Below are 13,917 nucleotides of genomic sequence, written 5' to 3' on the forward strand. Positions count from 1 at the left end.
GTTGGTGGGAATGCAAACTGGTACAGCCACTATGGAAAACAGTATGGAGATTTCTCAAAAAGTTAAAAATAGAAATACCCTATGACCCAGCCATCCCATTACTGGGTATCTATCCTAAGAACCTGATATCAGAAATCTCAAGAGTCCGTTGCACCCCTATGTTCATCGCAGCATTATTTACAATAGCCAAGACGTGGAACCAGCCTACATGCCCAGAAACTGATGATTGGATAAAGAAGATATGATATATATACACAATGGAATACTACTCAGCCATAAAAAAGACAAAATTGGCCCATTCACAACAACGTGGATGGACCTTGAGGGTATTATGTTAAGCGAAATAAGCCAGTCAGAGAAAGACGAACTCTATATGATTCCACTCATAGGTGGAAGTTAGTATATTGATAAGGAGATCAGATCGGTGGTTACCAGGGAAAAGAGGGGGTGGGGGGAGGGCACAAAGGGGGAAGTGGTGTACCCACAACATGACTAACAAAAATGTACAACTGAAATCTCACAAGGTTGTAATCTATCATAACATTAATAAAAAAAAAAAAAAACACTACTCATGAAAACTACTCATCTTGATACTTTTGCCTCCCCAGCACCTGGGGTCTAAGTGCCTCTCCAGAAAAGATGCTGGCTGTCTTAGTGTTCTACGTAAGTGCCATCCAGAGTGGCACTACGGATGCTTTAATTCCTAACCAATTAGGTCTGATGGTAAATTCCACAAAGCAATGGCTCCAAGGTGACTTTTATACAAGTGGAAAGAAAATAATTCTTTTTTTTTTAGTTAGTGGATTTTTCTTTCTTCTCCCCAAAGCCCCCCAGTACATAGTTGTATATATTCTAGTTGTGGGTCCTTCTAGTTCTGCTAATGTGGGAGGCCGCCTCAGCACGGCTTGATGAGCAGTGCTGGGTCCACACCCAGGACCCAAACCAGCGAAACCCTAGGCCACCGAAGCAGAGCGCATGAACTTAACCACTTGGTCACGGAGCCAGCCCCAAGATAATAATTTTCATTACGACAAACAGATAGGAGGTATTATTGAAGACGTTTGGTTCGAATATCAAGTGATCGTGGGCAGTTACCCATTTTGAAACTCTACTTAAATATTTGCTCTATGGTTAGAAAGGTAAAGACTTGGAGTGGTTTCGAATGGACCTATTAGGCATCAGCACTAAAATGAAGAAGAACATGATGATCATCGTCACAATAATATTAAAAGTAGTACGTGCTCAGCAAATGTTGACATGTCAGACATGGAGCAAAGCACCTGCCTTTCTTTGACTGTCACCACCAATCTGATGAGATAGGTGCCGTTTTCATCCCTGCTCTACAGATGAGGAAACTGAGGCACATACCATTTAAGATCTCCTGGGTAGTGAGTAGTAGAGCTGAGATTTGAACCCAGGCAGGCTGGCTCCAGAACCTGCACACTTGAGCAATATCCTCTATAGTTTCAAAAAAGTTTATCTAGAAATTGGATACACGTAACTTTGAGGCTCTGTTGAACTCTACCCCTTGCTTCCCCGAGTCCCGGAAAAAATGCTGAGAATATTCACTCACCGGGGTTGTCTCCTCGTGAGCCAGGCGTTCATCCCATTGTCCTGCTGCAACACTTCTGGAGCCGGGGGCGGGCAGGAGAGGAGAGTGTGTGATTCTGGTCCATGCCTTCATGTTCTTGAGCCTCGGTTTCTCTTCTCAAACATCATGAAATACCTTTTGAGCCAAAACTGGCAAAATTCACTTGAACGTAACTTGACCGGACATTATATTTATTTAATAATATTCAGACTTTCTTAAGGCACAAATCTATAAAGTCATTAGCTATATTATTATTGCATGTTTTAAAATAAAATATTGGTCATGCACATTTTAAGATTAGAACTTCACAGTAGGTGCTATAACATGGCCATGATACATCCCCAAACTGTGAAGATGGCTTTGAATTTAAATGTTTCCTTCAATTGTTAACACTATATACTGCATGCTTTAATTCAGAAAAGTGAACAAGAAGGAGTCTTTTGTGCTTTCTTTGGATGTTGACTATAGTCTCTGCATTACACAAATTAAGTTCTGGTGAAAACAATGGCCACTGAAGAACTAGTGTTGCCGAGGCTGTGCTTATGCTCTAACTGCATTTGAGTGGATATAAAGGGGTTAATTTGTAATAGGTTAAAAACGCACAGATGGTTTTAAAGGGAGGAAGTTTGGTGAATTGTGTTTGCTCCTTGCAGGACCTGGAGGGCTACTTCCTGGCACACAAGCTTGTTGTCCGCCCTGAGCCCTTTTTGCCAGCCCGGGGGGCCATCACTGGCAATGCTTTCATGAGCTCGTCCAAGCAACATGTGGCCGCATTGACCTGGCCTTGGCCACGCTCATTGTGTCAGGTCACACACTCACTCTTAATGATGAAAACAGTTAGGCTTTTTCTCACTGCTGTTTCTCCCCCCAGGGAGTGTCGGCTATCAAATGCCTGAAGATGGGGGTTTTGTTGGTGGGCTCTGGAGCCGGGTTGCTGGTCTTCTGTAAAAGCCCCAGCTACAAACCCATCAAGTAAGTTCCAGGCCCCACATGGCTGGGATGGGGAGAGACCCACCAGAGGGAAGTTTGCTTAAAGTCAGTAACTAAGTGATATTGGCAAAGGGATATTTGGTTAAAGAATCTCATCTTGCTGTTAAAATGAGTAGTTGGAATGACAATAGGTGGTGGTTTCTTTGCCAATGAAAACACAATGGCTTATGTCGAATTAAGCCAAAGTGATCCACTATTACTCCCGGGTTACTGCCCTTCTAATAAATATGTAATTTCTTATTTACACTGAGCCATGACAGAGGAAATATGCTGTTATAAACTTATCCAACCAATAACCTCAAATTTCAAACTTTCAAAATTGTTTTTTTTAATGAACTTTATTATGCAATGGGTACCTATTATGTGCCTGGCACCATGCTAGTAGTTAATGCATCTGAATACAAGTTTTAATACAAATAGCTGACATTCACTAGCTATTTTTATGGGCCAGATACTATGCTATGTACTTTTCATAACTTATCTAATTAAAATAAAGTGAAATAAAACCTTACACATTTTCATTAACAAGTATTTATTGAGCACCTCCTCCATCCAAACAAATGTGCTAGATGCTATTTAAAAAATAAGGAAAAATCAGATATGGTTTATTTTAACTTCCGGTCTGGTTTGGGGATAAGTTACAATGAAAAGTCACTGTAATAGAAGATAATATATAAACACAAATCTCATGGTCCAGCTTGAGTAAAATATATCGTGGATGTTGTAGAGAAGATCAGAGAAGGGAGTGATCTTTTTGGCATGGAGAGGTCACCTCACAGAGGGGCAGAACTTGAACTCGGCTTCAACAGAAGCTACACGCTCCTAGACATGCTCCCATGGCCTCTGCCAGCTCTAAGGGAGTCGGGGTGGTTGCACCTGCATTGTAGAAATGAGCATTAGCTGTCTTCACTGAAACAAATCTCTGTTGAGTGAGCACTCACTAGGTACCAGGCACGATTCTAGACGCTTGGGATCCATCAATGAATAAAGCAAACCAAAAAAAAAGGACAAAGAAAAAAAATCCTGCCCTCAGGGAGCTTACATTCCAGCAGGAGGGAAATGGCAACAAACAGTAAACAAGTAAAGTACACAGTATTAGAGGGTGATGTGGATGGTGGAAACAATGGAGAAGAATGTAGAGTCAGGGGGACTAGATTTTGAAGTGGGGCAGGGGACAGCTTGCTGTTTTAAATTCAGTGCTCAGGATGGGTCTCATTGAGAATGCATTTGGACCAGTTTTGTGTTTGTATGAAGGGGAATGAGAGAGAGGCAACTTACGAACAATGTTGAGTAGACTCTGGATGTGTGAGGTGAGTATCGTAAATCAAACCCCCTGATATTTTCACTCCTTATTTTTACTACACAAGTGGTCCCATTGTAATGAAGATAATTAGACTCAAAGCAGTTATCACCAGGTTTGTGCTATAAATGTCTCCAAAATAACCCTGTGTGACAGCATAGGCTCAAATCGGATGCCGTGATTTCTGGCCCCTTGGGTTTTAGGAGATCGAGAAAGCAGCTCACGTGAGAAGTCATGAGACTGGAAAGGGAGGGAGTGTGATAAAACAGACCATGGGGCTGCAGAGATCCCTGGCCGTGCCCCTGGGCCCTGGGCTTCACCTTGTCTTCCAGGGAGCCCAGGTGACAATAGCCAGTATTTCCTGGCTTGTCCCTACTAAGGGCTCCTGTATCTTACCCCCATTACCTTTAATCTTCACCGCAACCCTGTACAGGAGGAATTATTCTGTGGTTGAATAAACTCAAGCCCAGAGATTTCTGGCAACTTGACCAGAGTCATAGAGCTCTTGTTAGTGAAGGAGCTGGGATATGGCTTGTGGTCTATCCTTGTTTCATTTACTCTTCTGTGTCCCACCAACAAATGAATCTTTGTAAAATGTGCATTTTCCGTGTTGGTTCCTTGCACAACATCCCCCATTGAGTTCTTATTGTCAGAACTAAATTAGTTGCAGAGCAAGGTTGGGTTTCTAGGGCCTCATTCATTTCTATACTCTTTTTTTAAAAAGTGCATACTCAAACATTTGGGGAGCGAGGGGGATCTGAAACGTGGAAGAAGATAAAATAATCCATCAAAGTTCTATTGAAGATAGCCACTATTAACATTTTGCTATTTCTTCTTGTCTGCATTATTCATATAAATTTTAAAATAATTGTACTTATTTTATAAATACAATTTTATATATAATTTTGCATTCTGATTTTTGCTTAATGTGAACATCGTAAATATTTTCAATATTGCTACGTAATCTTTTTAAAATTATTGTGGTAAAAAATATATGTACTCCATAATTAGAATGTGGTTTTAATGGCTAGGCCATTAAATATTCTTTGAAGAACATTCTTTGAAGTTGCTATCCCATGGATCGGTTAACCATTCCATTACAATTGGATATTTAGGTTGCTTCCAACTTTTCGCTCTTTAAATAGCATAATAACATCCTTGACATAAAGGTTTTATTCCCCTGACTTTAGGATTATTTCCCAGAAATAGAATGATAAAGTATTTAATTGCTATGATTATTTGTGCCCACAACCTTGCCTGGAATATTCTCTATCCAAATCCTACCCATGCCGTACAACCCATTTCAGACTATCTCTCACTGATGGAGCTTCTCTGATATAGTAACCTATGCTTGCCTCTCCTTTCACTGACTGTGGGTACCCAATATGGTGAGTAACTTCTGCCTTTCGAATTGTATCACTTCCTTGAAGGTGTGTCCCAGGTCATATACCTAATTTGTATCCCCTATAATGCTTCAGATGGTTAATAAGTACATACTCATTGATTGAGTGAATTTGTTTCACCTTTTGCTTCTTTTTAAAGGAAAATCCAGTTGCAGGGTGGCATCACTTCTATCGCACTTCGAGGGGAAGGGCACCAGTTTTTTGTAGGAACAGAAGAATCTCACATTTATCGTGTCACCTTCACGGATTTCAAAGAGACTCTCATTGCAACTTGTCACTGTGAAGCTGTCCAGGACATTGTCTTTCCATTGTAAGTAGAACAGGAAAATATTTTCTCCCCCAAAAATAAGAACGTGGAGATGTGATCCAGCGTGCAAGGAAATTTAATTTTGTTAATGTATTTTTAACATCTACTAATATAATTATGATTTTTTTCCTCCTTAACTTTTTCTATTGTAGTGAACTATTTTAATAGACTTTCTATTGCTTTCACCGTGCTGCTGTATTAGTTTTCATAATTCAGATTTACATTGGGCTTCTTTAGAATGTTGACTTTTCTAATGAATCCATCATGGAAAGGGTAAACAGACTGGCAAAACTTTTCTATGTTTTCCCAGTGCTGTCTGCAAAAAGCTCAGTAGTGCCTTTTTCAAATTTCTTCCAAGTCATTTGTTTGAACTTCTTGGGTCTTCCAGATTTGGCAGACTTCATGGTCATGGGCATAAGAGGTCTTTGGATGCAGTAGCTGTATTACTTGGTCATGCCCTCACAGAACAAGTGAAACAACCATCAGCAGTTTTGATATCAAAGAGCTTCAGTCATAGTCTGCCATTATTTGATTTTGAAACACACTTTGTCTTTGGTGAGATTCGTTCCATGAAGTTGGTTAGACGGTTTTTGCTCTGAACTTCCTCAGTGTTTAGCTTGAATTTTCAAAACTCAAATCATTGTTGTGCAGGTAGCCAGACTCACTTGGAACACTCAATCCTTAAGATCATGCAGTGTAGTTTGATTCCCTGAGCCATTATGATTAAGTTCTTCCAAATATTTCTGAGTGAAAATGACTAGTGCCTCCCATTAGGTGAATCTTCATTTGAAAATTGGTCATTTCCTTTCTGTCTCACTTTTTCCTCTTTTTCTAAGGAGCTTGGTAGAATCAATCTGTAAAATTATTTGGTCCTGGTGTCTTTTATAAGGGTAAGTTTTTAACTATCTTTTTAATTCTTACGTAGTTATTAATCTATTTGGGTTTGTGTTGCTGCTTTTACTTTTTTTTTTTTAAACAGCTTTATTGAAATATTTATGTACTGTAAAGATCACCCATTTAGAAATACAACTCAATGTTTTTGGGCATATTTACAGCGTTGTGCAATGATCACCATAATCTAATTTTAGAACATTTCATTTTCCCAAAAAGAAACCTACTAGCAGCCATTCCCCATTCCCCTTTGCTTCCTCCCTGTCACCAAGCTTAGTTGTGGAGATGACTGAGCTCAGAGGAAGCACTTGGAGTGAATGAGCATTGTGTCCGGGGCTGCGTTCTTCCTTTACTTGCTAATTTAGCTATGTGAATGTACTTTGTTTTCAGCTGCTATTACTTTGTAAATCAAAACATTAATATATAGGGAAAAATATGTATGAACCACTGTGACTTCTACAATATTCTATCATTTGCCTCTTTACCAATTGCATATGAGTGAATTTATATTACAGAAGCACACGTTGTGGTAGCAAAAGAAACTGTCTTTTTCCAACCCTTTATTTTCAGCCTATTAGTATTGTTTAGTTTTAGGTAAGTCTTGGTCTTTTACTAGAATTTAATCCATTCATGCTTATTACTGTCTAATAAACTTATAGATATTTTCTATTTAATGTTCCTTTTTTTTTCTCCGTTTCTTGTCTTTTATTGTAGTGATCATGTTTTATTTGTCCAGACTTCCCCTTCTCCACTGCACATGACTTGGAAACTATTCATTTTTATTTTTATTCATTTAGTTGTTACCCTTGAATTTTTAATATACATATTTAAAAACATATTTTTCTGTCAAAGACTACAGTTAACCAGCATTTATATCCTATCTTCCAAAAAAGCAAGAGTCTCAGTTTATTTTATTTCCCTCTTTCCCTTTCTCTCACCATCTCCCATGCTGAAATTACTTGGAATCTTAGATCCAGATTACATTATTGTTTTTTACAATTAATTACTTAGATTTAACGCTAACTTTTGTTCTTTGCTTTTATCACTCTCTTCTTTCCACACATCTCCCTCTTTCATTCTTTTATTTTATGTGTAGTTGTTCCAGAGACAGTCTGGGTATAGGAAATTTGGTCCTTACTTATCTGAATATATCTTTGTTTTACTGTCAGATTGAATGATAGTTTGACTAAGAATAAAAAGGACTTTAATAAGCTTTGTGTTGAAGTGTAACATAGAGACGGACAGTACATAAATCATAGGTAACCACCTCATGAAGCATTACACTTATATGACTACCGCCCTGGTCAAGCACTAGAACACTTCCATCACTCCAAATGCTCCTCCCAATCACTACCTTCATCCTCCTCCTCAAAGATCATCACCACCTAACTTCCAGCCCCATAGATTAATTTCACCTGTTTTCGAGCTTTATGTAAATGGAATAGTTCAGTATGTACTTTGGAGGTCTTTTTTTTTTCTCTATGGAAGCTTTCAATGTTGTTAGTGTCATACAGATATTCTTAGCCTTAGTGCTTTTTTGTCTAGTTGTTTTATCAGTTACCGAGAGAAGTGTGTTAAAGTCTCAAGCAATGAATGTAGATTTATCTCTTTATTTCTGTCAGTTTTTGCTTCAGATATTTTGAACCATATATATATATGTATACATATGTATAATTTGTAATGTCTTCCTGATACATTGACATTTTTATCACTATTAAGTGTCCCTTTTTCTCTAGTAATTCTTTTTGCTCTGAAATCTCTTTTGTATGATTAACATCCAGCTTTTTTACTCTTTGCATCATACTTCTTTTTTTATCCTTTTATTTTCAATATATTGTATCTTTATAGTTAAAGTGCATCTCTTGGAACAGCATATAATTAGTTCTTGCTTTTCTATCCAGTGTAATAATCTCTGCTTTTTATTTGTAATATTTAGTCCATTTGCATTTAGTATAATCTTTGATATGGTGGTAAATTTTCCGTTTTACTGTTTGTTTTCTTTTATCTCATCTGTTCTTTGTTCTTCTCTTACTTCTTTCCTGCCTCCTTTTGTGTTGATCCAATGTTTTTAGCCTTCCATTTTAATTGTTCTATTGGCTTTCTAGCTATATATCTTTGCACTAATTTTTTAGTGGTGTGCTAAGGATGACAATAATGTCATCTTTAATGTGTCATAATCTCTTAGAGTTAATATTGAATTACTTAAAGTAAAATACAATATAGAAACTTTGCCAACAGTATTCCCCTTAACCCAGCACCCATCCTTAGTCCTATTATTTTCATATATAGGAATTTATATTATAAACTCATCAATACAATATTATAAATTTTGCTTTAAATAGTATAAATCTTCTCAAGAATCTAAGAGAAGAATAGAAAGAATATGCCTTTTGTGCTTAACCAGATATTTGAGCTTTTCTGATGCTCTTGATTCTGTCTTAAATATTTAAGTTACCATCTGGTGAAATTTCCTTTCAACCTAAAGAAATTTGTTCAGCATTTTTAAAAAATATAGATCTCTGGTGAAGAATTCTCTCAGTTTTCATTTATCCGAAACCATCTTTTTTTTTTTTTTAACACTTTGCCTTTGAAGAATAGTTGTTTCATCGGTTATAGAATTCTTGGCTGATAGTTTTCTATTCATTCATTCATTTGAATACATCATTCCAATGCCTTCTGGCTTCCACAGTTTCTAATGAGAAGTCATTCTGTATCTTATTATTGTTCCCCTCTTTGTAATGTTTCATTTTTCTCTGTCTATTTTCAAGATTTTCTCTTTGTTTTTGTTTTTTATCAGTTTGACGCTGATGTGTCTTGAGGTGGCTTTCTTTGTGTTTATCCTGCTTAGGATTTGTTAAGATTTTTGGATCTGTAAGCTGATGTCTTCCACTAAGTTGGAAAGTTTTCAGCCATTATTCCTTCAAAAATTTTCACCTTTTCTTTCCCCTATCCTCCTGAGATTCAAATTATACATCTGTTAAATAATTTGATATTGTCCCCTAGATCTTTAGGCTGTTCATTTTTCTTCTTTTTCTCTCTGTTTTTTTCATCATGTAATTTCCATTAAACCCACCTTCAAGTTCACAGGTTCTTTTGCCATCTCTAATCTGTTATGGAGCCCATCTAGTAAATTTTTTATTTCAGTTATTGTCCTTTTCAGCAAAGAATTTACATGTATACGTATAGGTGTATATATTTATTATAATAGTATATAATTATACTATTATACATATATAGTTGCTAGATCCCTGTTGAGATTACCTATCTGTCCATTTATTGATATCATAGTTTCCTTTAATACTTTGAACATATTTTCAGTAGTTGCTTTGAAGTCTTTGTCTGTTAATCCAATACTTCAGTCTACGTGGAATCAGTTTATTTTGACTGCCTTGTTCCTGAATCATACTTTCCTATTTCTTTGCATGTTTGATTATTTTTTCTTGTAAACTTGGTATTATAGATAATACATTGCGGTAACTCTGAATTCTGTAGTGTTCTCTGAGGATTGTTGGCCTGGACTCAAACTGAAAATTTGGTCTCCCTCATAGTATGCAGCAGCTGGTGTTCTCATGGCTCCCACCTACTACTACTTTTTTATACTGGCTCTGGGTTCTCCTGTGGGCTTGCATAATTTGACAGTCACTCAAGGATTTATGCAGAGATGCAGCTTGTCCTCTCCAGAGTTTCCTTGCTTCTAGGAATTTCCCATTAATTTCCAGGTGTTCTTCTAACTTTAGGCCCTGGCTTCTGACACTTTAAGCCTGTAAGGTTCAGCTTTCTGCCACCCAGGCTGAGCACAGTTGGTGAATGTTTTCAGTTAAAAAGACCAAAAACTCTCAGATTGACCCCACATAGCTCTGTCTTCAAAAATAGAACCCTAACAACAACAAAAAATCAACAGAATAAAAAAAGAAAAGTTGAATCCTCTCTGATCTCTGCCTGGTTTGTCTTTCTTGGGGTTTCCCCCACACATGTAGAATTTAGCTGTGAGACAGGAATTTGGGCAGTTTTTATAATCAGAATTTAGGTCTTACTCCTGTGGTTCTCTTGCTGCCAGGATTACCCCTTTATAGTGCAGCTGGTTTCCAGTCCTTCACTCCAATCTCCAGCACTTTTAGTGGGTAAGGCTGTGGTTTTTCTGCCATCTTTTTCTTCAGCCACCATAGCTATGGGAGTTGGGGCACCCTCAGTTTAGAAAGCCACACAGTAACGACTCTTAGCCCTTTCCAGTTGCATTTTTAAAAGAGTAAACTTTTCTTGACTTCTGTCTACTTTTAAACATTTTCAGTATCTTTAGGATTTTTTGTTCCTGTTATTGTTCATTTTATCAAGTTTTTATAATTGTTGTCTGTGGGAAGGTTTGTGTGGCCACTTCACTGCTCCAACGTTACAAGAAGTACTCTCTGCTTGTGCTTTTGAGCTGTATTTTTCTGCATTTTTGTTTCTCTATGAATCTTATGTGGCTGATTTCTATTTATCCTCAATGTTTCTGGCCAATTTGATGATAATCTTTCCTGCTTTCTTGACTTGTTAGTGAAAAAATCTATATATATCTGTATCTACATTTACATCAGCCTCTACCCCTATCTCTGTCTCGATCATCTCTATCTCTACCTTTATGTCTGCCTTCATTTCATGAGATTTGTAGATGGGTGGGAGGGAGCACATGGGCCTAGCGCACTGTCTTGAACCAGTCGGTTTGTTTCTTTCTGGAACATAACCTCTCAGATCCTAAACTAAGGATGATGTGCTGCTTGAATGGCTCATTTTTGGACTAGGCTTGACTCCTGAGGAAGTGGACTGCCCATCAAGGGTAGGGAGAGTTTGGAACGTTCTCTAGGTGCATTCATCCTGTGATATTTTATTTTCATGAGGAGTCCATACACCTCTTTAAAACGTCACTTTCCCCAAAGGAAGAGCTCATTCACTGAAGGCGGTATCCAATATAAAACATCTCTTATTTTAAATAAATATTAACAATCTAATGTTGGCTCGGTTCGACCTCTGTTAATCAGGACTGTCTGGCCAGGAGCTCTACCTCATCTACTGTCCTGTTCCAGCACTTACTCTTTCTGAGTAACTAGTCCAGCAGTATAATTTTATCTCTGAACCCCAAAGCTAAATTTGAGGAAAAGATTCACTTACTTTTCTATTAATTCCAATGTAAGTAGACCTGAAAATAAGAGAGTGGGACTCTCTTTTTATGAATGTGATTATCACGATAGGTAGAAATTTCTTTAGAAGTACTTACATCTAAAAGTTAGCTCAGTCTCCACAGAGACTGTAGTAGAAATTCACACTTATAAAGCAGATGGATTTCATTGTATCTCAGTATTACTCCTTTTTCTTATCCAAATTGGAATAATCTGTACTTTTTGGACATATTAGTATTTTTCATTATATTTACAAGTTGTCTTTTTCCAAAAAAATCCTAACAGACCAATTACTTGGATTCTCTTCCTTGTCCACAATGTCACATTTTCTCATAACTAGGAAAAGAAGTGTTTTGAGTTATCTGCAAACATGAATTCTAGCACCTTTGTCATTGTTTTCTTCGAAATTTTAATAAGATTGTCTACTTTACAGGAAGGTTTGTTTAACCTCTTTTAATATAAATATTCCATGATGTATTTTATCTCAAGAAATGTTACTTACTATCCTCCAGTCTACCAGGACATTGAAAGACTCTTAAATGACATTTCTTTTTTGAGCAACTTTATCCCAATTCTTTCTCAAGAGAAGAGACTACAAAAGACTTTCCACAGATAATTTGAGGGCATCAAATGCCATTTTACACAAGAAGTCTGTAAGCCCATCAAGCCATGAGATAATTGGTGCTTAAGAAGCACCTATGTCCTTGTGAAACACATGTTAGTGTCATGCATCTAAGAAACACTGTGCATCTTTTACGGCTGCATCTCTTATTCACTCAGTGGCTTCTTTGCAGTGGCACTGCTGAGCTGTTTGCCACCTGTGCCAAGAAAGACATCAGGGTGTGGCACACGCTGTCCAACAGGGAGCTGCTGCGGATCACTGTACCCAACATGACCTGCCATGGCATCGATTTCATGAGAGACGGCAAGAGCATCATTTCTGGTAATGTCCACACGCCAAGATTCGGCTTTGGGCTGTGTCTGTGGCTTTGGTTCTTGTCATTCTCGTTCTACATTAGTCGCTGTATCTGGATAACCTGGAACAGCCCACTGTCCACCCCCTCCTTGCTCCTAGTCTAGGCTCTCTTTGGAGCTCTCTTCCAGCCTGAAGACTTTCTGAGCTGGGAAGAACCAAATAGCAACTTCTTTTCTCCCAAATTGCTGCATATAGCCCGTAGCATTCTCTCTAGCAGGGAAATTTAGTAATTCAATTACAAAATGGATTTGAGACTTTAGTGAGTACAGGGCACTTATGTTAGAACCTGTTTTGTTGTCCAAGAGATAAAAACCTCACAAACGAAGTTGTGCCTCAAAGGGAATTTATTTTATTATTTTTAGTTTTTTAAAGATTTTATTTTTTTTTCCTTTTGCTCCCCAAAGCCCCCCAGTACACAGTTGTATATTCTTCGTTGTGGGTCCTTCTAGTTGTGGCATGTGGGATGCTGCCTCAGCGTGGTTTAGATGAGCAGTGCCATGTCCGCGCCCAGGATTCGAACCAACGAAACACTGGGCCGCCTGCAGCGGAGCACGCGAACTTAACCACTCGGCCACGGGGCCAGCCCCCGGGAATTTATTTTTAACTCGATTTTTTTTATTGAGTTTATGATAGTTTACAATCTTGTAAAATTTCAGTTGTACTTTATTGTTTGTCAGTCGTGTTGTAGGTGCACCCCTTCACCCTTTGTGCCGACCCCCCACCCCACCTTTCCTCTGGTAGCCACTAATCTGTTCTCTTTGTCCACATGTTTAAATTCCTCATATGAGTGGAGTCATACAGAGATTGTCCTTCTCTGTCTGGCTTATTTCACTTAACATAATTCCCTCCAGGTTCATCCATGTTGCTGTGAATGGAATGATTTTATTCTTTTTTTATGGCTGAGTAATATTCCATTGCGTATATATACCATATTAACTCAATTACTTTTTGTCAAAATATTTTAACATAAATTATGGACACCATGATATTCTACCTCTAAATACTTCAGTATACATCTCTGAAAATCTATAAAATAATAATTTCTTCATATCATCTTAAGTTCAATTCATATACAAATTTCCCCAATGGTCAAAAAGTAAACTCACTGGTTCACATCAATGAAAATTCAAGTGGAATTTTAGGCGGAGCTATTAAAATGGTGATACGAGGAACCCATCTCATGCCCTTTTCTTGGCTCTATCTCCACCGTGTTGGCCTCTTCCTTGGGCATGTCTTCTCACATAGTGGCCCCCAGGACCTCTTGGTTTACATTACACTTAGAGCTAACAAACCCTCAGGTCGTTAT

The 13,917-nt window shown here is 37.9% G+C and overlaps 1 protein-coding gene across 1 annotated transcript in view; it reads left to right on the plus strand.

Moving 5' to 3' along the window:
- The window catches only part of CFAP52 (cilia and flagella associated protein 52), a 40,598-nt gene that overhangs the window by 15,436 nt on the left and 11,245 nt on the right, over window positions 1-13,917 (plus strand). The window contains exons 7-9 of the mRNA XM_001504842.5: window positions 2,463-2,563; window positions 5,424-5,594; window positions 12,430-12,578. Of these exons, the coding sequence (XP_001504892.2) occupies window positions 2,463-2,563; window positions 5,424-5,594; window positions 12,430-12,578 (421 nt within the window). The remainder of the gene's footprint in view (window positions 1-2,462; window positions 2,564-5,423; window positions 5,595-12,429; window positions 12,579-13,917) is intronic.

Source organism: Equus caballus, chromosome 11 (assembly GCF_041296265.1).
Source record: "Equus caballus isolate H_3958 breed thoroughbred chromosome 11, TB-T2T, whole genome shotgun sequence".
Lineage (NCBI taxonomy): Eukaryota > Metazoa > Chordata > Mammalia > Perissodactyla > Equidae > Equus > Equus caballus.